This window comes from Cebidichthys violaceus, unplaced genomic scaffold, assembly GCF_023349555.1.
Source record: "Cebidichthys violaceus isolate CVI_PGR_0920_01 unplaced genomic scaffold, fCebVio1.0.p SCAF_23, whole genome shotgun sequence".
Lineage (NCBI taxonomy): Eukaryota > Metazoa > Chordata > Actinopteri > Perciformes > Stichaeidae > Cebidichthys > Cebidichthys violaceus.
The window spans coordinates 8,588,788-8,616,496 of NW_027176406.1; the positions used below are offsets into that span (position 1 = coordinate 8,588,788).

At 41.7% G+C, this 27,709-nt stretch overlaps 1 protein-coding gene across 2 annotated transcripts in view; it reads left to right on the forward strand.

The window, feature by feature from the left end:
- Positions 1–26,720, forward strand: part of cyth3b (cytohesin 3b) — a 31,436-nt gene extending 4,716 nt beyond the window's left edge. Inside the window, exons 2-14 of one of the 2 annotated variants that reach the window (XM_068718616.1) lie at positions 542–607; positions 12,945–13,027; positions 13,389–13,453; positions 14,421–14,487; positions 14,602–14,720; positions 15,144–15,224; positions 16,556–16,668; positions 17,792–17,940; positions 18,411–18,522; positions 21,271–21,347; positions 22,054–22,125; positions 22,291–22,445; positions 24,363–26,720. In XM_068718616.1, coding sequence (XP_068574717.1) covers positions 542–607; positions 12,945–13,027; positions 13,389–13,453; positions 14,421–14,487; positions 14,602–14,720; positions 15,144–15,224; positions 16,556–16,668; positions 17,792–17,940; positions 18,411–18,522; positions 21,271–21,347; positions 22,054–22,125; positions 22,291–22,445; positions 24,363–24,435 — 1,232 coding nt within the window. In that variant the 3' untranslated portion in view covers positions 24,436–26,720. The remainder of the gene's footprint in view (positions 1–541; positions 608–12,944; positions 13,028–13,388; positions 13,454–14,420; positions 14,488–14,601; positions 14,721–15,143; positions 15,225–16,555; positions 16,669–17,791; positions 17,941–18,410; positions 18,523–21,270; positions 21,348–22,053; positions 22,126–22,290; positions 22,446–24,362) is intronic. The other variant, XM_068718617.1, reaches the window with a different exon arrangement.
- The last annotated feature ends 989 nt before the right edge of the window (positions 26,721–27,709 follow it).

Consider the following 27,709-nt stretch of genomic DNA (forward strand, 5'->3'; position numbering starts at 1 on the left):
AAAAGCTAAGTTTAAAGTGAATATGAGGCGTGCATGGAAATCCTCTTGGACCTCCGCTCTGTTTTCTCTGCCTTTTAAAAAAAGTACTTTTATAAGTGGCTGTGACGCTGATGGCAGAACTTAATTTTTGTCTGGGACAGAGAAGGAAAAAGTACACACAGGGGTTTTTAAAGAAAGTATCCAGTTTCCTCTTCATTTAACAGACAGCACTGTGCAGTAAAGGTCTGCTGCTCAACAGAGTCACAGACTGGGATTTGTCTTTGTCGCATTAAGACCATCAAGGGGCTCGTCGAAGTGGAGACGTGAGGCAAATCGAGGCATTTCGCTCCTCTTTGGAAAGAGAAAGCAGAGTGTCCGGAAAAGTCCCAGGAGGTTCAAGTCATGTGCCGAAGTGAATTTCAGGCAAAGAACGTCTTGCTCCACTTGGGCCTTTGTGGGAGTTCATGGCTTCCATTAAAGTGTGTGTGTGTGTGTGTGTGTGTGTGTGTGTGTGTGTGTGTGTGTGTGTGTGTGTGTGTGTGTGTGTGTGTGTGTGTGTCAGGTCTGTCGGAAGAGGAAGAGAAGGCACAGCAAAGCGGACAGGAAAAGGGAGGTTTGGAACAATTATGTAAGTTTATTTGACCTGCTGATGATGCAGGAAAAAGGTGTATTCCCCCCCCCCCCCCCCCCCCCCTGACTGCCAGTACATCTAGTCTGTCATGCTCACAACACACTCAAGTTTACTAATGTTGAAATACAGAAACGTTATATGATTGTCATTTTTAACACAGATATACAGATCTCTCAGATTTCTTTTATCAGATGTCTTAAAAAAAAAAGTTTTCATTTTTCAAAAGTAATTATAGTTTGGGTTTCTCTAATGTTACATTTTCTGCTTTTCCTCGTCTTACATGACAGTATACTGAATATCTCCCGGTTTTAGACTGATTCAATCCAACAGTCTTGTGCACCTTCGTAATAAGCTCTGTAGTCCACTTTACTTCTGGACATCACTGCTGTGTCTCGCTCTATTGTGTGCGTGTGTGCGTGTGTGTGTGTGTGTGTGTGTGTGTGTGTGTGTGTGAGCATCTGGCCGGCCTCCAGCCTCTTACAACCCTCTTGTCTGCTCCCTTGGGGCTTGTGGCATTGCCACTCCAGTGCCAGCCCTGCTTTTTAAGAAGGGATTTGTAACACTCTGTCACTTACTCTGGAGGGTCAATGTGTCAGTAAACTACTACAGAACACCTCAGTCTTTGCCAGCCCGCTTTTTTTCCCGCAAAATTGGCATGTTTCCACCCGCCACCCCCTCTCTCTTTTTTTTTTGCTGAAAGATGCTGCTGCATCATGCAAAATTCATTCTTCTTTCATAGGGAGAGAGGATGAGCTGTGACTGCGCCGCTGGTGCTGTACAGAAGGCTGAGGTTGTTGCAGTCGTAGTCTCTCCTTTCCCCGTCATCGGCTCTGTGCTATTCAGAGTGGCAGCGGTGCTCTGTTTGTCACCGAGAAAGGCTACAACGAGCACTGCGGGACGGCCACGTGACACAAGGGGCTCTTGAGCAACCTGTCAGTGTGTATATACACGTGTGTGTGTGTGTGTGTGAGAGAGAGAGAGAGAGATGTAGATGAAGACATGCAGCAGTGGCACAGATTTCAAGGAGAGGCCGATAGGGAAGCGGATGCTGCATTCGGATTCTCAAAGTAGGTTACTGGTGCAAGGCCCAGCTGTGTATACCTCATGCTTCTCTACTTCCACTATTTCACATGTAGAGGCATGTGTGTGTGTGTGTGTGTGTGTGTGTGTATATGTGTATATATACAGTATATTAAAGTGCATGCATGATTGTGAGTGTGTGTCTCTCTTTATGTGGTGTGCACACAGAGGATTAGTTTGGGCTGCGAGCCCTCTCCATGCGTAGACAAATGGAGGAGATCAAGTGGGGAGGGATATGGATAACAGTTAGTGGATTATAGGTCAGGGGCTCAGGCCGCTCACTGTCACTTCCCTACGAGGGTAAGACACACACACACACACACACACACACACACACACACACACACACAGTGTATAGAAACAGGATTCAATCATGACAGAAAAGCTGCCCTGAACGGAAAAGAAGAGCAGAAAAAAGAGATATCCTCTGCTGTGTGTTTTCTATTCCTGACACTGTTGAGTGATTTACAGTCTTGTGAGTCACCAGGATTTTCTTCTCCTCAATCCTTAGTATTTTTAGGCTTTAGTTCTTTGCCCTGACCCTTGAATTGTGAAGTTGTTTTCAGAGATAGGACAGCTTTTGTTGCTGTAAGTGAGGACCGTGAAATACAAAACGAATGGCCTCGATAGCCCTCAAGGGCATCTACAGCCGGGCCTTTCTACAGGGACGACGACAGCTTCTCGAGGTGTTGTCACCCGCCCCCTATTGCTGTGAACACACACATACACACACTTTCTCTCCTTGTCCCATAACTCATGATGTGTCAATGTCGATGGTCCCGCCGATGAAGATTGTGTATGATTGATAACCTGTCGTGGCTCTGAGTGGGTCATGACCACTGTGACACACACAGAGAGAGGCCTGAGGGTGTCTCAGAGGGTGAGACAGCTCCAGTGAATATCGGACAACGGTTCCTTCACACGTGTTTAATCTCTTTGTTGGCCTCTGTCCTGCCGAATTTCTGTCATGCAGTAAGTGCACGACAGCTAACCTTGATAATTTGTTGTCGCCAGAGGAACGTGATCCAAATGCTTTACCATTAATCTCCTGATATTAAAAACATCAGCAGATCTCCGAAGCTCCCAGGAGATCTGTTGATGTCATACATGCCTGCAAGCTGTCAGGAGGCCATACATGTGCTTAATTACACGGTAAAACAATGTGCTGCCAGCATGTTTCACTCCCTGGAGTCTAAAAGGAAGGTGGAAACCAATCTGCTACGTTTTGGTCAGATGAGAACAGTCGATATTCAAATATGTAACACTTTAAAAGTGTTATGTAATTATACGTGAAGAGGAAGCACAGGATTCTTGACCACGTTTTCTGGATATTTTCTCTTTCACATCAGTTTCATCAAGTGTTCCCCCTGTATTACTCCTATTAGATGTAGGCTATAAGCACAGGGGGATTATGAAAAAATTTAACATAATATTTAAGTAAATAATAAGAAGGGCTTACAAGGCTTGGAAATGTTTGAAAATAATAAACTCTCCAGAAAGCCTTGTTTGAAAAATGTATACAGAGCTCTAAAATGTTCCTTAATTTAGGTTCCTGAATTAGTAAAGCTAATAGTAAAGCACTTGTCTATGTGCAAGATTATTAACACGTAACAAAAATGTGTGTCTAGTAAACATAATGCTGTTGTTTCCTTATGCACAGCACGTTGTCTTACTAGTGAATCTTTGTGGCTCATTGCAACTGTGAATTATTTTTCAGTTTTTTTGTTGCACCCGGCTGAATGAATAAAAGCATTTTTAAATGTTTGCTCATCTTCCACACCAATTCTGAAGTATTTTGCTAAAGACGTATTGATCTAACAGTATTTCCATCTACTTCTAGAACGTTATCATTATGAGTGACTCCTTTAGCACATTGTTCAAACTGTCATTCGATACGTTATTATTATGAAAATATTGATTATACAGTAGCTGCTTTAAGGAGGGGGCTGACATTGCATTATTCCGCTGATTTCTGACCCATGCCATATTGATCTCAAGCAAGTTAAAACAAGTTGTAAAATATTTGGGCATTTGACTGAGTATCGCTGCATTGTCATTCATGTTTTCACCAACACTCAGCCGCGGTCTGACTTCTATTGCTCCTAAAGTAGTGTTGTCATGTCACCATCCACCCTGAACACTTCCCTGCAACTGCAGTACTTATTTTTTATGGGACAGGGTTGAATGAATTTGACTATTTATACCACAAAGCCTTCACCAACAAGGTCGTCATCCCTGATGTTTTTATCTGACTTTCATCTACTTATGTGGGAAAAACAAAAGTCTGCTCCTCTGTGGAGATGATGCAAGAATTACAGATGATGTTTACTTCTCGGCTGTGCTCAATTTGTGAGATTTAAGATAAGAGGCTAAAGGACAAAAAAAAGGCTCCTGAGTGCAGAGGATCTTAATCTGGAAAACCTCTTTACACAGAACCTGGGAAAGAGTGATAGTTTGACCCGAATCGCCCACATATTTTGCGTAATAAAGAAATCCTGGCTCAGGTTTTAACTCCATTATGAACTCTCTCACTCCTCCTCTTCTTCCTGCTGTGTCTGAATAACAAAAGCAGACGTGGATCCTATTTGGCAGCTGGATTGTCTCCTCATCTTTCTGCCGTCCTCTCTCTCTCTCTCTCTCTCTCTCTCTCTCTCTCTCCGTCTATGGTGTATCTTTGCTCTACTCTTTCCCACATTTAAGGCCCGAACCCAACATAAACAGCCTGTGCTGTTTCTTTCTCCGTCTGCAAGCTCCGCTCGTCTGCTCAGGGCCTCCATATCAGACTGTCGTCAGGTGAGACACTACAGTTGTTTCCTGAGTGAGTCACAGGACTGTGGGGCCCTTATTGAAGCCCTGCTCAGAGTTTCTTGAGGACTTGTAGGTCCTGACGAGAGAATACAACCTCACAACTGAGAGTCCTGGGTTTAAAATTAGAGGCTACAACTCAGACTACCAGTGGTGGAAGAAGCACTCTGATCGTACACTGATACTGCGGTAAAAATGTCAATACCACAGTGTAGAAATCGTGAGTCGTGACATTATTTAAAAAAAAAAAAAAAAATAGAGTTAATATTACTGTCAACAGATCTGACAGAAGATTCTTCAGGGCTTAGTTAAGCCTGACACATGAAGGTGTAGTATTGTCTAACAGCTGGTCAATTTACAAATCTCTTTGTGAGGCTATAAAGAGCATTATGTTCAACAAGATCAAGAGACAAAACAAACACGCATTAAGATTAATGTCAAACATATCTTTACGATAGCTGTCAACCAACAGATTGTGTATTGATCAAATGACAGGCTGTCAAAAAAATGTCTTTGCTCTTTGAAAAAAAAGATAAGAAAAAAGACCGAGCAGGATCTAGACTGGGTGATGAGATAAGAAAAGGTCTCAGTGGCTCAAAGACGGATGGGCTGATCGTTTATCAGTTGCAAAACACGCAAAACTGTGCGTGCAAAAATATGCATTTAGTAAAAGTAATCCACTACTTTGCTATAGAGGAAAGGACGCGTGAGGTAAGTTCAACAATCCCAATGAAGGACTCGCAGTCAAGCTCGTAATTGAGCAAAGATAAAGAACAAGAGATCCTGCTGTCAAAACCACTCAACTAATTTGTCTGAGGATCATGTCATGTGACGGCCCACAAATAAACCAATCGGAAGCTGTTTTTTTTAAATGCAAAGGGAAGAGGAAGCGTTTCTTTCAGAGTGAAGTTTGGCAAACGCAGTGCTCGTTCATGAATAAGTGACTGAGACTAGTGGGTTCTGTGAAGAGACTGTCTCACTTCAAGGGATGGTGTTATGGGGTGTTTGAGGCTTTGAAGAATCTAACGGCCGTGTTGTGTTTGATGTAACCTCTGATTTTTCGTTGTAATCTAATTTTCATAAAGGGAATGTTGTGGATGTCTCATCTAAGATGAGAGCTGACAACAAGCTACTGCTGCAGACTTTGAAAACATTCAGTAACTTCTTTAAGGCTAACGCAGTGGAAGGAGATTCCACATGTGTTTACAAGGCTGAAAGACGCAGCAGCTTTAGTCCTTCTTAAAGAGACATCGTGGGACAAGTTGTTGTCTTTATTTCTGCAGATGATGGTGTATACTTTTCAACCTTTTTTTTAGTTTTTAGCGATGCTAAATGTCAGTCTGAAATGTATCATTAACTGTTGGACAGATTTCTATGAAATGTGGTGGTTTGTTCCCAGAACATGAAGCGTAGTGGCTGTGGTGGTTCTCTGACTTTTCCTTCAGCGCCACCAGCAGTTCAGAGGTTTTGACACAAAGAACTGAAAAAACGAATCCCATTCCCATCAGCCTCAGCTGTAGTTTGTGTTCATGCTGCAATCTCACAGAGCAGTTCTTTTATTGATGTTTTCCAGCCATTACTACCTCTCTTAATTACAACAGTGGAGCAGTACATGTCACCTGACCTCGGTGAGAGATGAATAGCTTGTCTGAAAAAAAAAATTGGAGATAACTGAAATGTGCTCTTGCTTGGTTTGGCTGGTCATGAAATTCCATTGTGGACATTTGATTTACGGACGAAAGAAAGACGTAAATCATAACTTCTTATGTGAAATCAATATTATCATCATGAGGCAAATGGGAAACTTGCCCAAAGTTGTCAGTCTTCCTTAATGTGAAGGAAGAAATTCTTGGAGGATAGTGACTATAATGGATGAGATCTGTGTTCATTTTTTATAAATCTCTTACTTGTACTCCAGCATGTACATGCACATGTAATTTGATGCACTGTATTAGTGGACAATTCTAAGTCCTTCTAAAGTTACCTAAAGCGCGCAGGCACGGATGCAAATCATCATTATTGCAAATGTTTGCAATAATGAGGAATGACGATGAAACCTCAGAACAGTGAGTCAGTAAAGTGGACAGTAATCTAAGCACTATGTGGCTGCCAGTCAAGCCTCATACAAGTTGTAGCTGATGCTCTTAAGGTGAGTGGATTGTATTTGAAGCAAGTGCACTCTGCTGTTGTTGCTGCACCCTCAGCGCTGCTGATCTGATGTGAAATGCAGGCCAAGACCCCAACATCATCATCATCATCATCATCATCATAATAAATACCCAGAAGCCTTTATGAAGCAAAGTTCGACCTTTTGGTGGTTTTAGGGCTGATGTTGGAGTTCAGGGTTCTCCAGGTGAAATATGGAAAAGAGCTGATGGAGCTCTGTGTGAATCTGAGGAGAAATAATAGAGAGTTGAAACAGAGGAGTTGAGAAAAAATGCAGAGAATTGGATAAAAAGAAGGGATGAGACTAGAGGAGGTGAACAGAGAGCTGGATGGACCAGACTGGTGGGTGGCAGTAGGAGGAATGTCTGCTATTTCCATACCGCTACTGTCAAAGTGTGTGTGTGTGTGTGTGTGTGTGTGTGTGTGTGTGTGTGTGTTCCCGTGTGTCTCCGCATGCTTGAGAGCTGTGAGTAGGAGTAACGCCGAGGGGGGAAAACAATTACCACACACCTACCGGCCACAATCTCACGGGCACACCAGCGCGAAACAAGCTGCTAAAAGCTCTCCCAGCAGTTCAGCCACAGTACTGACACTTCCAGTACTGACCTTCATACGGGCACAGACGCCTCGGCTGATGGCATGTCAGCCATCGTGGGAACCGGAGAGGGGAAAAGGCGATGTGGTATGTATTTTGTTCAGGAGATAGATACGTTTTCTTTTATCTTGTGAAAGCGGTCGTGTCGAGTTGTCTCATTTTCACCGACTCTGACTCACTCGCCCGGCTTTCTTGCATCACCCTTAACTCATCTGGGTTGCACACACATGCAGCAACCACACCACAATCTGGTGTTGTGAACTCGTGTAAGTGCTCTCTAATTAGCCTGTGGTGGCAACGGCCTTTGCCCTCCTCGTGTTTACGGCATTACGGGAAGACCGGCCCAGTGGTCCTAATCACAGCAGACATCTCTTCCATTGTTACACATCAAGCCTGGTGAAAATCAGGAAGTGTTTCACTTTGGCAGGGGTTGCCACTCTCAGGAGGGTTTTTGTTGTGTGAAGTCTTTAGCCAAGTTGAGCAAAGTTAGTTTGACTGTAGTTCGATTGGTGTAAGGGTTAAAAGACATCTGGTGGTTTTGTCATTTTTAGCTTATTCACAACAGATTCTGAATTAAATGATCTGGATATTGGACAGACCAGAGTGGTATTTCACACGTTGTGGCTGCTGCAGACTCTAAAACAGATATTTCATGACATATTTCGCAGCCATCTGCAGGTCCATATTCTTTTTCTCTCTTTTTGATTTCTGTTCAAAGTAGAATTACACAAAGTAATGCTGCCTTTCTTTTATCTGTCAACATTTTTGAGTATCGGGCACATTGTTTGAATGAAACTTTATTGTAACTGTCAAATGGACAAAACAGATTGGGGGTTGTGCATTTCCTTTAAGCGTGAGCACCCATGTTGACGTAGTTTCACGGCTCTCAAAGTTGACTATTCAGTGAACATAGCCAACACAACAGGGGCATCAGTATGCAAAACCAACCTCTCCACTAACCTTGATGCCAAGGATATTGGAAAGGCTTGACTGTCAAAGGCGTTTAGTCATTTGACTTTGCGATCTGCCAATAAAGGCTCGTCGGCCACGTGAATCCGATCCCAATCTCTCCAGTACCTCCAGAAGCTTTAGATAGTGAACTGCATCAGGACCGAGGTCTTCCTATCTGGACTGTGGATTGAACGGGGAAGTAATGTATTATTCAAGACTCTAAGTAGTTTTACAGTTGACAAAGAACATTATTGAGCTGAAACGTAGCTTCTGGTATCAGTAGATAGAATAATTTGCATGTGATTGCATGTTTTCCTTTTTTTATGACCCCTGTGACCGTCTAGAGCGGCAGTTACAGTTTTAATGGAGTCATGAGATGTTACTGATATATCAACTGAAGCCTGAACTGACAATGACCTGAATACTTTAAGACACACAAAGAGGGATTTGATCAAGTTTCCTTACTTTATGAACATTTTTAACTTTTCACTAAAAAACTGACATTGCGATTTTTCTGTTTCTGTCCTACCTGGAACTATTGGGGTACATTGTTCCTTTAAAAAGAAGAGAGTCAATAATTTGCATTTTTTTCCCTCATGCTGTGAGCAACTACAACCCAATCTCATGCTGCACATTGAAAGGAGTTGTGTACCTTGATGACCCGTTTGAAGGTTAGCTGGTTTGTCACCTGCAGCTTTATATCTAGCTCATTGCGGCTCTTCCTTCATGTTCGATTACTCCCTGCAATATTTGAAACGGATCCCCTGAGAAGAATTTCGAAATATGAGTTACGCATCAGCACAACTACCCATCATGGCTCCACCACTAACTAATGAAAACTACTGAGTCTGTCACCATCAGTACATAGTCCGTGTCCTACTCAATTACATTCTGCTCACTTGGATGATAAACTCTCTGAGTAGCATACGGTCGTTAGATGCTACCATGTCCGTGCTGCCGTATAGCGGCACATTGACCCCAGCTGAACTTTGCTCGTGAACCTTTTCCCTAACTCCCTGAGAAGGTGTTGACTCGGCTGGTTACGGTTGACCAACACAAGCGAGCTAAAAGGGAATGTAACATTCAAACCCAATGACCTTTTCTTTGAAGAACTCTGGACCTCGTGTCTGTTGGGGAAAACCTGAGCACAGTTACTCATTGGTGCATGCTTTAAGACTGATGAAGGGGGAAAAGGCTAAGCATGCAAGTTTGAACTATTATGATTATGTATTGATTGTGGCTGGAACAGCAGACCCCTAAGTCATAATATGCAAAGGGCTGAGTGGTAATCTATGTGGCCATGCCGGGGGTTAAGCATGAAGGGTTTGTATATAACCTAATATGGATTTCTTTTTTAATGGGGAGCGCTGCTCTCTATGAGAATCCACTCACAAAAACACACGCTCATTTCTAGACTTTCATGCATAATTCATGAGATGACCGGTCTCCGCTGTACAGCACTAGATGTCCTCACAATGATATCAGATTACTCTGCATTTTCCTCATGCTACAAAAAACACACACACATTCGGGGGGGAATTGTTGCCCAAAACAGATTCGGTCTCCTCAGACAATCGCTCCCATTCTCTGGTCCAGACGAGCTCTTTCAGCCAGAGTAGGAGGGACGGAGGAGTTGTTTTTGCGCATTACAGACGTAGGTTGCCTGCAGGGTCTCTTTGCTCCACAATTACTGCTTTATGAGGCTGTTTAACTGAAGCCAAGGAGAGAGAGAGAGAGAGCAAAGGAGGCAGAGAGTGTGAAGATGTCTGGTATCTGTTCGTACATCACTCTTGAGTTTTTCCCTTGCTTTGCTGTTTGGCATTGAGAGCATCCTTTTGTGTCTTTGTTTCCTTTATAAGCAGACTTTTTGCAACTTTTCACTTCTTTTTTTCTTTTTTCTTTTTTATCCCCTTCAGCCCTGCAGACCCTTTACTTTGGGTCCTTACAAACTCATGTTGCATGGACAAAGGAGAAACCAATGGATATTGATTCTTGTGAAAAATGAAGTCTCCCAAAGAGTCACAAATATGTCACAATGTTTGACAGGAAGATGTGTGTAAAATGATGAGGAGGGTCATGTGATATGATCCAAAGCTCCGAAACAAAATGGACCTTGTAGGGAAATTGTTTTGTCAACTACTGTCTTGAAGGTCAGAATATACCTTTTTAAATTTTTACATAATGAAAAGTAAAGGTGTGTTCAGACAAAAAGGGAAACATTTTTTAGTGTAGGTTCTCGTCTGGTTCTCGTCTCTTTGCGTGCCATTGTGCTGCTTAAAATTTGCCTTCCATCTGAACACAGTAAGGAGAAAGATATTTTAAATAAATAAAGGAAAGAAGAAAAAAATAAAGGGAAAACAAAACCCTTTGCAGGCATCCAATTCATCCACCCACACAGTCCCAACAACCTCTCTCCCACTTCTGTTGCCATTTACAATCTACGCTTTTATCACATTAGACTTTTCTCCATTGCAGTCAAGCCAGTAAATTAACCTTTTTTTAAATATCTTGACAAATTAAGTGTGAGTCATCAATCAACTGCACAATGCTTGGTAGACATGGTATTTATACCCCATTAGTATCTGTTTAAAATGAGCTCCGTTTCTGTCTCCTCAGCCTGCCTAGTTCTGTTTCATCGTGTAGACGTTGGTAGATACGGTGTGAGCATCATGTGTGAAAGCGGAGTGATCACACAGCCATCTGGATCCCTGCTCTCTTGGCTGCTCGTTTGTGATAACATGAGCTCCAAGCCCTCCGATCGTAACAACCTAATAGTCCGTGCTGCCTCTGTCACTTTGTTTTACAGAGCAAGACTGAGGAGAGGGGAGGATTTAAGGAGTGTGAGAGAGAGATGCAGCAGATAGATAAAGAGGAGAGGAAATAACTTTACTTTTATTTTTCCATTATTTACAGTCCGAGGGGAAACAACTAGGGGTAAAACGTCTGAATTGCAAAGCTGCTTAGCGGTATGATTCAGTTGGGGGATTTGAATCTGCTCTCACCCCCACTTCAAGCGCTGGGGTGGAGGCGGGCAAAGAGAGAGATAGAGGGGGGGAGTGTGTGCATGTGTGAGAGAAACAGCGTAGGAGAAGCACAATCTGGTAGAGCTCCATGTGAAAGTGACCTACTTCCTGTCAGCTCGCTCTCAAATGGATTGCTGTTTTCTGATGTGTTGGAGGAGAGAGGGGGAGGTCCTCCGAGGGGTCGGCGGGGGGGAGGGTTGATGTGGCGTGGCTAAATGAAAGATACGGCGGTGGCTCCTGGGGACCTACAGTGGAGAATAGAATAAATGTCCTGTGCGTGAGGTGTAAATTCCGTATGCATGGCGTTTATATTGTGTACTCACCTGTGTATACTGTGTTTGTGTGCTCATGCAGTAAAACATGCATGTTGCATGAAGTGTCTCTCTGCAGCGTTAATTACCCCAAATGAGGGCCCGACGACAGTCGGCTATCAGAAAGCCAATATTTGAGAGGGCAGGCCTCGCCAGATGCCCAGTGGTCGGTGTGTGTGTGTGTGTGTGTGTGTGTGTGTGTGTGTGTGTGTGTGTGTGTGTGTGTGTGTGTGTGTGTGTGTGTGTGTGTGTGTGTGTGTGTGTGTGTGTCTGTGTCTCAAACACACAGGATGTAATTTATGGAAGTGATCTCCTTTCCAGCAGGGAAGTTTCTGTGGTTTTAATATGGTTTGGAAGAAATTTCTCATGAGAAAGTTTTTCCTCATATGTGGCTTTTGTGTAATCTACATCTAACACCTGCTGTGTATTTTAAGTGCATAACACTGCATATACTGTAAAGAAGTGATGTATAGAGGTGGGAAAGAAACATGAGATACAAAGAAACAGAATACACACGAAGACAGAGGACAAGAAAATGGCTACATGTACAAACTCTATATGGACATGTCCACAAAGACATAATCCTGATCTCAATATTGATTATTTTGTACATCGTCATGCAGGGACAGATATTTCCCTCAGGAGTTGTTGGAGACCAAAGGCAGAGCTTAAAAGGAGAGACTAATGATAATGTCCCAGAGATGGAGACTTGGACTCAAGTCACACTCCCAGAGATGGAGACTTGGACTCAAGTCACACTTAAGAGACTAAAAATGACTTGTGAGCATCTCTGTAATGTCTTTGAGATGACATATGAGGACGCATGTTTTTGCCGCTGTCTGACCTGTGAGATGATATATTAAGCAAATAACTCCTCACAGTTCTTAACCATAATAATAGATACAATCATGCTTACTACTTTGTAGCATTCACAAAACAATGGGATAATCTGTCCCAGTGGAAACATTAGTTTCTGTTATTACTCCAAACTGTCCCAAGTTTTAACTGTTTGTTAGAGGAGTTCTACAATACATTATATTTTTTTTCTTTTTTACTGGTATGTTTGCTGATTTGATGAGCAGGTAATTAAACATTCCACGAGACGAAATAGACTCTAAATTGTAAATCATGGGGGGAAAATGAAGGAATGTACTTAGTTCACCTTTTACAAACAGATGTCTGAGAGTGTTTGAACTCCTGTCTGTTAGTGTATTAATTGAAGTCATGAGTAATGTCTTTGGTATGGATCCATTGAACACTGCCAGGTTTAATAATCCCTGTGACTCTGACTGGCTGCTGGGAAGGTGAATTAAATTAATCCATCCTCATAACCCTGTCCCTCCCTCCCTCTCTCTCTCGCTCACACATGCTCTTTCATTTTCCCTTCTCTCTGTATTTTCCAGTACCCGAGGACCTGTCTTTGGAGGAAAGAGATGAGCTGTCAAATATACGGCGCAGGAAAAAGGAGCTTCTGGATGATATTGAAGTGAGTATTGAAGCAAGAATGATGTTTTTTATTTGCTCCAGCAGCAGAAAGTTCCCATAAGTGGGGATGGGCAATATTATCCTATTGTAAAATTAGTTATTGAAGTGTTTTACATTTCTGAAGGCTCATGTGATGTGATACTGATCAAAGTTACATATTGGCATTAACATTACTTTTAATGTCCAAATATCAAAAGTATTGAGCGTTTCCTGACGCCTCCAATCTGTCCACTGTCAAATAAATGCAGAAGTTCCCTGATAAAACGATCCTGTTAAGGTCGTGTAATATTGATTGTAACCATATCGGCCATCTCTAACAATAAGGAAACTTAACAGTCGTTTTGCTGTTTTCTTCTCTGTAGCGGCTGAAGTTTGAGATCGCAGAGGTAATGACTGAGATTGAGCAGCTGACCTGTGTGGGGGAGAGGTGAGTTTTTTAATTTTTTTAACCAATTGATTAATTATTTAAGGACTGCAACTAATGAATGTTTTGACTATTGATTAACCTTGTCCATTGTTTTCTTGATTAAATTGATTAGTGGTTTTGTCTATAACATGTCAGAAAACTGCCTATCACAGTTTCCCAGAACCTTGTGTCCAAGAAACACATTTAGGAAGCTGGTACCAGCAAATGTTTTGCCATTTTTGCATCAAAAGTTTAACTAATCAACCAATTGTTACAGCTCTAAATTGCTTAGTCTGTCAAATTTGAGAAAATATTGTAAATCAGCCATCACCAACTTCACATTGCCAATTGTGAAGTCCTCAGATCATCGTTTTGTCCAACTAGCAATCCGACCCCCCCCCCCCCCTCAGAAAATTAGCCTTCCTCGTATTTGATGAGCCGGAACCAACATGTTTGGCATGTTTGCTCGACTTAAATGATTAATCAATTATCAGAACTGTTGTGGATTTATTTTCTCTTAGTTGACTTTTTGATTCATTGACTAATCATTACAGGACTCATTCTTTCTTTTTGCCAAATCTGCTCTTCAAAGCCATTGAGCCATGTTGTCGCTTCCGCTGTGAGCCTCACACCTGTCGTTGTGTGTGTGTGTGTGTGTGTGTGTGTGTGTTAATCCCCTTTGTTTGAGGAGTGAAGCCGGACAGTCCCTTGACTAAACATTAGCCAAACAGTCTGCATTCAGAGGCTTTCATTTGATTGGTTGATGAGGTGGAGCGAGGTTCTGTGTCTCAGGTGCAGCTGGCAAAGGGGCTCGGGCTATTTTTGGCACACAGGAAGTGTAGGGAACATGCACAGACACACAAAGGTTGAGATTTCCCTGTGGTGCTCATGCAAAATGTGTTTTGGAGAAGAGTGAGCTGCTGCAGGGGGACAACACCACAGTCTTAACTGTCACATGATGGATGTTTTTGTGTGTTTTTTAATTCAGCAAAACCACGCAAAGAAACAAACAGATCGCCATGGGGAGGAAGAAGTTCAACATGGACCCTAAAAAGGTCAGGCCTTGCCCTAAACTGACTATATGTGAGACAATGTCCATCAGGTCTGTTAAAACAGACCAAAAGAGGTAGCTAATGTGTAAGTGTGCACTATTTTTTTTTAAAAAACAGGGGATCCAGTTTCTTCTGGAGAACGATCTTCTCCAGCACACCCCAGAGGACATCTCACAGTTCCTCTACAAAGGCGAAGGGCTCAACAAAACAGTCATAGGGGACTACTTAGGGGAACGGTGAGCTCTCCAGTTTTCCCTCTGCTTTTCCTCCACCTTTCTTTTTCCTGTCCACATCTCTCCATCAGATCTGTGCTGCATGTGCTCAGACGATGGCATAAAGCCTCAGGAAATTGGTGGTCTGGATTCATGGAGCAGAGCAGTGACGGGAGACAGTGCCAGTAAAATAACTGAGCGGACATGTGGTTCTTATCGAAGGGAAATCAATGGGGATATGAGCGTCATAACAACAGGGGTTTCATGCTGCCTGCATGCACAGTGGCTTTCTCTGGTGCTATGACATGAAAGCATTTACTTTTCACCGTGACCCCACAACACGAATGTATTAATGTATTAAAAGTCTGGCGTCTGTTTTTTTCTGATTCTTTTTGAATGGAATTGAACAGTTAAACATGTGTGACATGTGACCTTTCTCTCCTCTAGGGACGACTTTAACATCAAAGTCCTTCAGGCGTTTGTGGAGCTTCATGAGTTTGCAGACCTCAACCTCGTACAAGCCTTAAGGTGAGTGAACGACCAAACTAAAGAAAAGCAAGGATCAGTGTGGGTGTCTTCCTGCAGGTGAAATATGATCCAGGAAGTCCTGTTTGAGTGATACATTCATCAGTTTGAAGACAAATTGCTTAGTAGTTTTTAATTAATAATATGAGGATTTGACTACAAATGTTATTTTTGTATCAGACATTGCATGAGGTAATCGGTAGAATTATGTCATGCATGCTACAAATAATATACCGGGAATGTATGCTAGCATGTATTTTATTGAATTGGCCGATTGGCTATCGACTGCTATGTCCTATCATTTGACAGATGAGGCTGTGTTACAGCAACAGTTTAGCCAGGTTCAACTTCTTTGCAGATGACCCTGTATTTTTGTTTGCTGAAGGCCTCTGCATTGGCAACCCTCACCGCATTGGTCTCATTCAAAATGAATGGGATGATGGCGTTTTTTTCACACCGTTTGGTCGTCACAGGAGATTATGCTGCATTCACGAAAAGATTCTCAAGTTGGCAACTTAGTTCTTAAAGCCTCTGAACACCCACTCAGGTGTTTTAAGTTATTCAGGCTGATCGTCTACCAATAACAATGATCGAGGTGTAAATTGTCCCGTCCTAACAGACTCAACAGCTAACAAGAGACTCAGGAAAGATGTCACTCAATTAGTCTATACACGCCCACACAGTCCTGTGAAGATGTCTAATCAGACAAATTAACTGAAAAAACCTGTGTGGGTGTCAAAAGGTTTTAACACTATATTGATTAAATTGAATTACCTCGAGTGATGGCTGATGTGAGACATCCATTTTAGTTTTTTCCTTCTGTATTATTATCGCAAGGGATATTTTCAACTTTTCCGAAAAGTTTTCCAATTTCATATCAACTTAAATGTTAACTGAACACTATATCAATTAATTTAGTTTTTTACATTCATGACAGACTTTGGCTGACTTATACATCCGTGTTTGTTTAGTTTTTAAGGCACTTCTGTATCCTTTAGCGTCAGTTCCTTCACTAATCATGACTTTGATGTTGATGTGAATGCTATTACGATAACTCTGATTTGAAGTGAACGTGGCAATGCTCATCATCATTCGGTTTTGTTCTGAGGACAGCGTCTTGTTTAAGAGTCAGTAAAGAGAGTTTTTGTTTATGTTTTAGCCAAATCATTTAGTTTAAAGACTTCATGATCTTTTAGACTCTCCCTTTCTTAATGTTAGTAATGTAGTTGGGATTGTAATTTACAGTGAATATCCTCATACTATAATCGACATTGGCATCAATATTTCATGATCTGTCATTAAATTTCTCTCTCTCTCTGTTCCTGCTGTTGTAGGCAGTTTCTGTGGAGCTTCAGACTTCCTGGCGAAGCCCAGAAGATTGATCGTATGATGGAGGCGTTCGCCTCCAGGTACTGCCAATGCAATCCTGGAGTCTTCCAGTCCACAGGTACAACACACACACACACACACACACACACACACACACACACACACACACACACACACACACACACACACACACTGCAGCAGACATATGAGTCAGACTCAACTAGACAGTCCAGGACAGATAATATGGGCCAGCCAGACCACCTCAGCCTCAGATCAATGTTTCTGACTGTCTGTCTTCCCCTAGTAGACATCTGGACCTGTTCGGGCTGCATGAAGCTTTCAAATGTGACCACAAGCCTGGAGATTGTTTCTAAAACACTGGAAAATATGAGCACTTTCCGACTACATAGATATTTGCTTTCAGAGAATCATAAATGGACCAACAGTCTGTTTACTGATCCGTTTTTAACTTCCTCACTGATCTCAGTGTGATCGCTATTTGTGTCTCCAGCAGTGATGATTAAATCGATCACGGGTCAATAGTGGTCATTAGCGCCACCTCGGCCCCTCGCACTACGTCGGCTCCTCCTATGTTAGCCGAGCGAGTGTCGAGGAGGACGCAGGTGACAGCTCAGGTCATGAATATTGATGTGGTGCAGTGGTCATCTCTCAGGACCGGTGCGCTCAGGGTCGTAAATTACAGTGCGGGCCATGTTGACTGGGGCAGTTAGTGTGTGGATGGATGAGGTGGAGGTTAGCGGGAGTTATGATGTGGACTCACAGGAGCGGTGGGTTTGTATGTGGTGTTGGATGGCTCTACGAGTCTGTGTGTCCCAGAATATGGTGCTCCTTGTTGATTAAACTCCCCATTTTATTAGACAGACATATATTTTTGCGATCTATTGATGGATTTCTGTCTTATTCATCATAAATCATTTGTGTTGTCGTCTCAATGCCATTATTATAACTCCACTATAAAGCTCACTGATACACTTTTTGGTTTCATGTTTCAATGAAAATGTTTGAAATTTAAATATAACCAAGTGCATGTTTTCAATATAGTCATTATGATATGATATCAATAATTTAGGATAGACTGAGTAACAAAAGACCAATAGTTTTAATAATTTTCCCACTAATCCATGAACTCCAAACAAGGAATTGCTACCACACACAGATTCGTGGGCTTGTGCTGTATCTTATGTCTCCCAGTGACACGCTCTGTATAATTACCTCCACAGACACCTGCTATGTCCTATCGTTTGCCATCATTATGCTGAACACAAGCCTGCACAATCCCAACGTCAGAGACAAGCCCCCCGTTGAGCGCTTCATCTCCATGAACAGAGGGATCAATGAGGGAGGAGACCTCCCGGAGGAGCTACTCAGGGTGAGAGCTTTGGCTTTATTAGTTCCTTAGGTATGACAAATGCATCCAGTGTGGTGTGCACAGAAAAAGAAAACCTATATAGCAAAGCAGAGAGTCACGCTTCACTAATTGAGATGTTGCAGCTCAGCAGAATTATATCTTCTCTCCAGACACTGATGCTAATGATCTTTCACAATCTCTCAAAGAAAAACGCATAAAAGCAAGTTCATCTACCCACATAGTGTAGGCTGACGTCTTTACCACAGCACCCGTGGCTTCTTTTAAGTAGAAAAAGACACTTTGCTAAAGCTTCCAGTGTCAAAGAGGAATGAATCATTGTCTCTCACCTTCTACTTTAAAATAGAATCTGTCAATGTCTTGTTTAAGGCACCAGTAATCTGAAAGCTGGGTATGTTTTGAGACGTTTGAGTATCTGGAAGTGTTTCGGTTTCGTAATGTTCCTCTCTTTTTGTTTTTCTTTCTCCGTCCAGAATCTATACGACAGCATCAAGAGCGAACCCTTTAAGATCCCAGAGGATGATGGGAATGACCTGACGCACACGTTCTTCAACCCAGACAGAGAGGGCTGGCTGCTTAAATTAGGTTAGTGCAAGACATCCCAGATGACTTTATTTGGTTTATTCTCCTCACGACAACTGTGGCCTTATTCTCACAGCCGAGTGAGAACAAGAGGTGAGGTTAATATCACCCGTGCTCTCTCACTTGATGGTGAGGTATCACATTTCAGAGACAATGAACTGGAACAGATCATCACATTTTTGTGTAATATTCATAAATTTACCTGAATTAACATTAATGTGTTAGAACAAATGCTGAAAGATGCTGTTGAACTGAACTCACTTTAGTTATGAACTCGCGTAAAGCCAGATGTGGTTTGGTGTTTTACTGGAACTGTAGTCCGATCACTACCCATCAATAAAACATGGTTACATACGTTTTATTTCCTCTTCAATATATCACACGAGGCTAGAAAAAGAAGGTATATGTGTTGTCTAAAGTATGCATAAGTTCTGCACATTCTCAAGGCACAATCAGTTCTTCTAGAAAACATTTTACAGTGTGTGAAAAATAGTGAAGGCATGTTTTATGTGCATGTGCATTGTCTTCATCTTAATGTACTTTAGGAAGGAACACATGCTGTAGTTATTTCTTCAGTTTGTGTGCCAGGGATTGGATGTGGTTGTATGCTTTCTCAATGAGGTAATAGATTTTGGTCTTGTTTCTACGACATTCTTTCACTATTCTTTTCCTGTTTGTTTACACGTGTTTTTGATTTGGACCTCGCTCCATCGCTCTGCAGCTCACAACACATTAAAGACATTAACATTAAGTCCTTTTTTTCAACACTTAAAATTGTTGTAAGAGGTTGATTTATTATTGAACATAAAATGTTTAATAGCTTGGATACTGCTTGTCAAAGGTTAAAGGTCAAATGCACTGCAGGTGATCAGTTTTATTACTATGTTCACACACACACACACACACACACACACACACACACACACACACACACACACACACACACACACACACACACACACCTGGCTCTGACCTGCATTCCTCTCACTCTGTGTAACGTCTCTTTAGTCTCATCAAACTAGTGAGTACGAATGTAAATAGCCCCATTGTGGCTCACAGACCTAACATGATTACATTCTAGTGCAGTTCCTCCCTGGAGCCATTCCCCACACCAGTTCTCACTGTAATATTTCTAATTTAACTCTCTAAAAATAAACCCTGGAGGATGTGAAGGAATAAATGCCTTTTTTTAGCAAATCTCTCTCTTTGCTGAGCGGAAATTTGGCCGTGCTAATTCAATAGCCAGAGTCTATTGAAATGTAAGGAAACGCGGAGCTTTTATAATTATGTGTGGCCCGTATAGGCTCATGTGAAAACAGGAAGGAAACGCTGCAGTGAAAAGTGTTGTGACCGTAAGGGATGTTAGTATTGAGAGGAACTAATCGGGAATGTAAGGTCAAAGCACACTCACAGGAAATGATCAGAAAGTTCTTGTGCTCTCCATGTCTTCCTGACTTGTCGTCCATGTTTTGTGATTGTGTGTGTGTGTGTGTGTGTGTGTGTGTGTGTGTGTGTGTGTGTGTGTGTGTGTAAGCTCAGGTTTGCATTTAAATGTCTTTCTCATAGCCTGCATGCACGCAACGCGCATGTGTCTCCCACCAGGAGAGCTTCCTTAGTATCAGCAAGTGGTGATTTCCTCCAACACTGCAGTCACTGCCAGAGGCTGAATTCTGCCTTCAAACTAACATGCTAGACGTTTGCGTTCGCTCTCTTTCTCTCTTTGCTTCTTTTGGATGTAGTTTGTTAAGTTAACACGTGAGGTGGTGAGTTTGCTCTGGGCGTTGGTGTGTGTGGGTGTGTGTGTGTGTGTGTGTGTGTGTGTGTGTGTGTGTGTGTGTGTGTGTGTGTGTGTGTGTGTGTGTGTGTGGGCTTACATGTGTACATGTGTGTTCCTTCAGGGTTGCTTTAGGTGCCACGTCAGGTTCATATCAAGTGCTGTTTGCTCCCCTCTCCTGAGAGCCAATGTGGTTTTATCATGTGGCCTTTTTAAAAAATGAATAAGCAAAGTCAGCAATAATTCATTAGTTGCGTAAGTCATCATTTATCAAAGCTGGACGTGAGGAGAGATCGTGGTGGTTGATTGTAATCACATACTACTCATTGTTCTTCAAACTGGCTTGCCTGCATTTTTCAGAAAGTGAGTTTTCTCGTTATTGTATTTGAACATCCGCCCACAGCAGCATTACCTTGAAACACTGTGTTTGAAACATGGAGAGAAATATATATTTTTGAAAAGCCTGAAAACAAAAGAAGCATACAAACATTTAGTATAGTTTCAATATCAAAGAGTTGAACAAGTAATAGACAACTACATACATTGATGTAAAACCACTTTAGATCAGAAAATCATACTATCTGACCTTTCAATGGCATGAACTGCTTATAAAGTAAATTAAGTATGAATGTGTGTCTAATTTCCACATGACATGATCATGTGATTACACAGGAAATTGAATTACAGCAATGAACTAATGCACAAACATGTAGAAACAATAATTTAGGATGCATCGTTTGGTCTTTTTTCCTGATTTATAGCAGGCCTGAAGGGCTGAGGTAGCAGCAAATATCCACACAATACTATTTCATAATATCATGTTTATACAGTTGTACAGAAGAATAAGAAAATGGAGTGGATGTTGGTCGGTTTCATTAATGAGTGTCACATCCCCGCTCTTTGACCCAATGGGAGACAGCCAGTCTGTCACTTTGGCCTTTGTGTGACTTCCTGTCTCCTCTTCCTCTTCCTGTCAGGGGGCCGAGTGAAAACCTGGAAGAGAAGGTGGTTCATCCTGACTGACAACTGCCTCTACTACTTTGAATACACCACGGTGAGTGTCACACCAAGATGATGTTTTGCTCAGTAACGTGCCTCATTGCAAGCATATCTGCTGGTTTCTGTGTGTGTCTACAGATGAAAATACGCTTCATTAATACTGTCTGGTATCAAATCCAGTTCGGTGGAAGATTCAGAATTTAGGCCCATAACAAATTCTCTCTATTTTTTTTCTTTACGGCTGCTAGTGTCCACCGTGTGTGTGACTGTCCGTGTCGCTCTCTGTATGAATAAGTTTAAATGTGCGTCGTTGAAGATCTTTATCATTGCCTCTGTGTCCCTGCTAGCTGCTGCATCAGCACTGTTCTCTCTCTAGCCTGGTATTATCCTTCAGGACACTCTCATTATGTCCCGTCCTCTGGTCTGACTCCTCCACACACACATTATCTGCTCCGTTAAAAGAGCAGTGAGGACGGGAGGAGGGGTTGATTTCCATGCTAGCTAAACATATCACAGAGGATTTATCCTCTTTACCTGACCTCACACCTCTACGTTCCGCTTTCCTTTTTCTTCCGTCGGTTTCTTCCCTTCTCCTTTTCTTTTTATATGAGTCTTAAATGCACCGCTCTCTTCCTCTTGCCTCTTTGCTACTTTTCTGATTTATATATTTTGTTTGTTTGCTTGCATCTTTGCTTTGCTACCAATCTCTCTTAGTATTTACTCAGTTGTTTTTCCTCCCTCCTCTCATGTTTCTCCTTCAGGACAAGGAGCCTCGTGGGATCATCCCGCTGGAGAATCTCAGCATCAGGGAGGTGGAGGAGCCAAGGAAACCTGTGAGTGTTGCCTCATTAGAGATCTCACCCTTAGATCAAACGTCAAGTATCTTTTTCTCCTCTGTTACCGTGTTTGTTAGATTGTAAGTACATTTCTTGGTCAGGTGTGCAGTCAAATCTCACAGCAGCACATCATTGATGCCCTGCTCTCTCTTCGTTCCCCAGAACTGTTTTGAGCTGTATAACCCCAATCACAAGGGCCAGGTGATCAAAGCCTGCAAGACGGAGGCGGATGGGCGTGTTGTTGAGGGCAACCACGTGGTGTACAGAATATCAGCTCCCACGCCAGAAGAGAAAGAGGAGTGGATTAAATCTATCAAGTAAGACTCCTCACAAGGACACTTAAAGCAAAAAAAAATTGACATTTTGAGAAACATCTTGCAGAGAGTTAGCTGAGAGGGTTTATTTACCTGAAGGCACCAACCCCGCAGTAAATCCCCTCGTAAAACCACGACCTGTTTTTCTACTTCACTGTTGTACGAATTAAAGAAGAAAGATATGGTGTGTTAATAAGTGAGCTTTAGAGGTGCTGGTATGCAGATTTTGTCCATATGCTAAGCTAACCTAAGCTAACCTGCTGCTGGGTAATATTTACCGTACAGACAGCAGGGTATCAATCTTTTCATCTCATGCTCTGTATAAAAGCAAAAACTATTTGTGTTCCTTTCATAAAGGTCCCAGCCTAAATATGGGTTATTAAATATATTAGCTATGGACATAAACCTGTGGAAAATGTAGATTTGGACAAAGTCTGGCTCATGGACTACAAGAAAAATGCTGATGTAGTCAAAGACTACAGAGTTTTAAAAACACCTATATCTATATTGAGTATGTCACTACAATAGTTGATTTAAATAGTAAAACAGACAGCAAAAGTGTCAGATACCACACATACTGTTGTTTTCAGTAATAATAACCTTGCTGCCTGTCAGTGACCTAAATGTTGCTCTCTAATCACCTGTGTAGAAGATGGTGCAATGTCTAAGAGAGTTTGCTCAGCAGAACACTTGTATACTGTAATATAGTGCAATCCCCCCCCCCCCCCTCTCTCTCTCTCCATACTCTCCAAGAGTATTCGCTGGGGAAATGATGGGGGATTAGTCACTGCTTAGAGCAGCCCAGGGGTGAGCCAGCAAACCCAGTAAACCTATACAGGAGAGGCAGCTCCAAACTGGGTTGACGTACTCGCAGCCACGGAGGCTAACAAGCTTGTGCTTCACCAGAGGGGTCCAAGAGGACTCTGGGTCTGGGGAGATAAAAGGAGTTTTATGGAAATGGTGATTTCCCACCTCTTCTAAAGTCGAGATGATCACAGAGGCAACGCTGTGTCTGCTTCTCTTGAGTCACAAACACACAGACCCAGATGATGGTGGAGCAACTGGGTCAATGGAGTAAGTGGGCTCATAAATAAATGTGATATGTTAGTAAAAGAGAGAGAATGTATTTAAAAAAAAAATGTAATTTTTATATATATATATATATATATATATATATATATATATATATATATATATATAGGTTTTTCATATTGTTAAGGACAGAAATGGAGGAACTGTTATTTAGCATTAGTCACAGCAGCCTTGCTTGGATTTGCTCACTCTACAGTGGAGCTTTTGTTTCATGGAATTGGGTTGTGCAAAAATGACAATGAGCAGTATGAAAGCGCAGGATAGTTATCACATACAGATTCATTCTTCAGCGCGTGGCGTTGCAAAGGGAATCGGAGATATCCGCAGTGGGGGGTTGAGCCTCTTCTTGCTTTGTGCTGGTGCTAACAGGATTTAGCAGCCGTGAAACTGGGCTCCTCAGTAGAGCCTGAATGGCTTCCTGATTCACTCGCTGTCATTGTGCGCTGCCTTTCCATCGCTCTTAAAAAAGAAGGGGGAGAGCGCAGAAGAGTCACTAATCTTGAGCACATTTGTTCGACCTCCTTCAGACCTTTAAACCTGCAGAATAGCGAGAGGGGAAGTGTGTGATTGTGTGTTTTACTACAAGTTCTGGAGGAGGTTCCAGCAAAACCCAAATACCAAGAAAAAAACTTGGGAGAAGGAGGTTTCCTCTTCAGAAACCATGGAAACCAAACTAGGTCACTGCACAAACTTTTTTTTTTTGATCTAGTTAAGGCAGGGGTTTGTATAAATGTGCCTACATTTCCATATCAAAGATGCTGGAGACCCTCCTCTCATGTGGCCTTGTTATTTATTTCATCACTGTCCTTTGATTGGCTTCCTCTACAGGGCCAGCATTAGCAGAGACCCCTTCTACGACATGCTGGCCACCAGGAAGAGACGCATCGCCAACAAGAAGTGAAGAGGGAGAATCTTCTCAACCCTCCAGCTCCTCCATCTTTCTCTCCTTCCGTTCATGAACACATAAACTACACACTCTACGGAGCTGCTTCGCCACAGAAAAGGCTGTCAAACCCCCTGAAAAGACTTTAAACCTGAATACAAACCTCAGTTTCTCTCCTGGACTGTCCATAAGTCATGTGCACTTGCCACGGAGACATCACACACTATTGAGGGGACATATCTGTGGACTCTTACATGGAGCACACAAACAAGCAACCAGGCCGATTGTTTCTCCTCCATCTCATACACACCCCCTACCTCTCCCTCTCATGGTCATTACACGTTTCTACGTCTCCCTAAAGCACAACTGCCATGTTTCAGGTGCACATGCATGCATGTGGGTTATATAGACCAATATGTTTGTGTGTGCGTATGTGTATGCAGTGGTGTGCATGCTATTAATGCACACAGTATCTACATTATGGGTGCATAAGTGATACAAGCGCTCCCTCCACTGTACTTTATGAAGAAGTCCTAATTCAAAGTCAGAGTTCAGATGTCTGGTTCAGCCACACAGGGAGTAACATGTGAGGATGGAGGAGACAAATGGACATATTTGGGAGGCGGTGAGTAGATCAGTGCAGCATAAGCTCACCTGGACCGTGTCGTCATCTCACTCTGGTGCTGAATTCTTCTCTCCGGGTGCCATAGCTGAAGCCCTGCTCAGAGTAACCTCAGAAAACAGTGCTGGCTTACATTTAGGTTCCTAACAACGCGTTACAGTCTTGAGTCAGCTGGGCTGATTTCACTCATTTATGTGGAGCAGAGAATTTTAAAAATGTGCATACTTTTTTATTTTAGTTGCATAGAAAAGGAGCTTTTGCCGAGGCTTGAGATGTTACTTGCCTATTGGACTTTAAGTCGTGATCCTTAAGATGTCAGTACTGGTTGATTTGGTGACACAACCGTGATTAAAGATGGCAAGTGTGGTGTAATACTACAATAAACCTTTAGAAGCCACTTTGCAACAGAAGAGCAGTTAAGGTGTCAGTTTACAGTGCAGCCAAACAGCTCACATTGTTACAATGAAAAAGACAATAATAGTAACTGTAATCTGATTGCCTTTCGTCTGCAGCTAACTATTCACTGTGGCTGCTCCTTCTTGTTCCATTGCTCCTTTGTAGAAATGAATAAATATCAGAGGCGAGTGAACAGTAAACAATAAGGCTAATATCCACGGGATAAAATTCAATACAGTAATGCTGGATCACATGCATGCATGTTTTCCCTGTGAACCCCAAGTTAATGTGGATACAGCAGGGGAATGGCGGACCTCGCCATTATTAATAAAAAGTAATATTTAGAGAGGTATTTCCCGAATGTGGGTGCATAAATTGGCTATTGCAGATTGAATGCTGACCAGAAATAAATTCAAAATCTAAGGATCTTAAGGATTTCAACTTTAATTAAAAAGTCTACTGGGTAGGTTTTATCTATGGCTGTGTAACGGCCCAATGGGGTACCAGTCCAATTAAGCTTTTTTTTCCTCTCGTCTATGGCCTATGTCAGTGAAGGTCCATGTATTGTTGTGATCCTGTTTGCATTTGGTTCGTAATCCTAAAGAATCCTTGCTTGGTTTTGTGTTCCTCTTTTAAAAAAAAAAAAAAAAGGCATATAAATAATAACCAACTATAATTTTTGTATTTATTTTCATTTGTGAAAAGGTTTACTACTACCTGTAAATGTTAAACAACGTATGCTTAAGTTATGTATGTGTGTGTGTGTATATATAATGTATAGGTTTTTTCTGGTCTCTTTGTTGTAGTATGCACACTCTGTGTAACATGTTTGAGCCTACAGGCAGATGTTTGCATCAGCTGAAGTTTGGGCTCTTCTTTACAAAAGCCTTAAACATAATCATAAGAAAACAGGAGGATGATGATGATATTGGTCGATAACTGGGATGATGCTGTTTAAAAAGCCATGACTGACGAGTGAGAAAGACGGTTGTATTTATGATGATGATAAAGATTATAGTGAAAATGATGTTTGATGTTAATGGTGATGATTATAGCGACGTAATGATGATGATGATACTATCAATGATGATGATGTCAAAAACTATAAACACCAGTAGTTTTCTATGTGATTGTAAAATAAAATGAAAGCCTTGTGGTCGGGGCAGAATATTATCTTCTACCGCCCTGTGTGGGCTTATAGTTACATAAACTTTTATATTCTCTGTAAAAGCTATCGGTCACGTTGTACATTACGTGTATCTATATAAAATATACATAAAGCTTACAGCAGATGTATGGTGTATTTATTATTCATGCTTCTCTTGACCTACTTATTTGCATAAAATTTTAGCTATCATTAATGAATTATACAGATATTTCTCATGAGGTGACAAGCTCTCTGAATGTATAACATGTCGTTCTCCGTCAAGCAGAGCAACAGTGTTTTATTCAGCCTGGTAAAATAAACGGTAGATTGCTGTAATAGGAGAGGTAAAGGACAACATGTTGAGTCTCTGAGAGGAAACAGACTGGGAGAGAAGATATGGACAATGACTGGGGAGAGAGCGCCTTCTACTGGTTTCTTTCTTTCTTCATTTTCATTTTTAAACAAGTCATAGTCAATAATAATGATAATATTAGAAGACATATACATTAATTAATACAAGTCACATACAATTAGTCATAAAGGATTAGAGTGAAGGAAGCCTCATAGAATTAGTTTTTCTCAATCGCTTAAGCACATCAACTAATTTTTCCTGCATCACTCCATCAAAAATAAAAAAAATATAAATACATTATTTTGTACACATGTACAATCTTATCCTATATGACCTCAAAAGTAAACATATCATTTAATTTACACTTTTCCAACAATTAGAACTGAACCTAACATTTGCCTTCGTAAAAGATAGATGTTGTGTCAGGACTGTTGCATTAGATTGTACAAGTGTACCTAATAAAGTGACCACTGAGTGTATTTATCTTGTGTGTCACTGCAACCAAAATAAAATATCATTTAACTTTGTTCAAGCCAAGAAAGTCGACTGTATAGGAGTCAAAATGAAATAAGATACTGAAATATAACAGATGTTATAATTCCTATTTAGATTTACTAGAGTTAATTTGCAACAAAGCAGACGGTTCGATTGATATTCCCTGGATTGCAAACACACACAAAGAAAACATCATTTAGGCAAATACATAGATCCAGCTGATTCGATCCATCAAAACTCAAAACAAAAGTCAACTCTCACAGATTTCTCATAGCCAGTA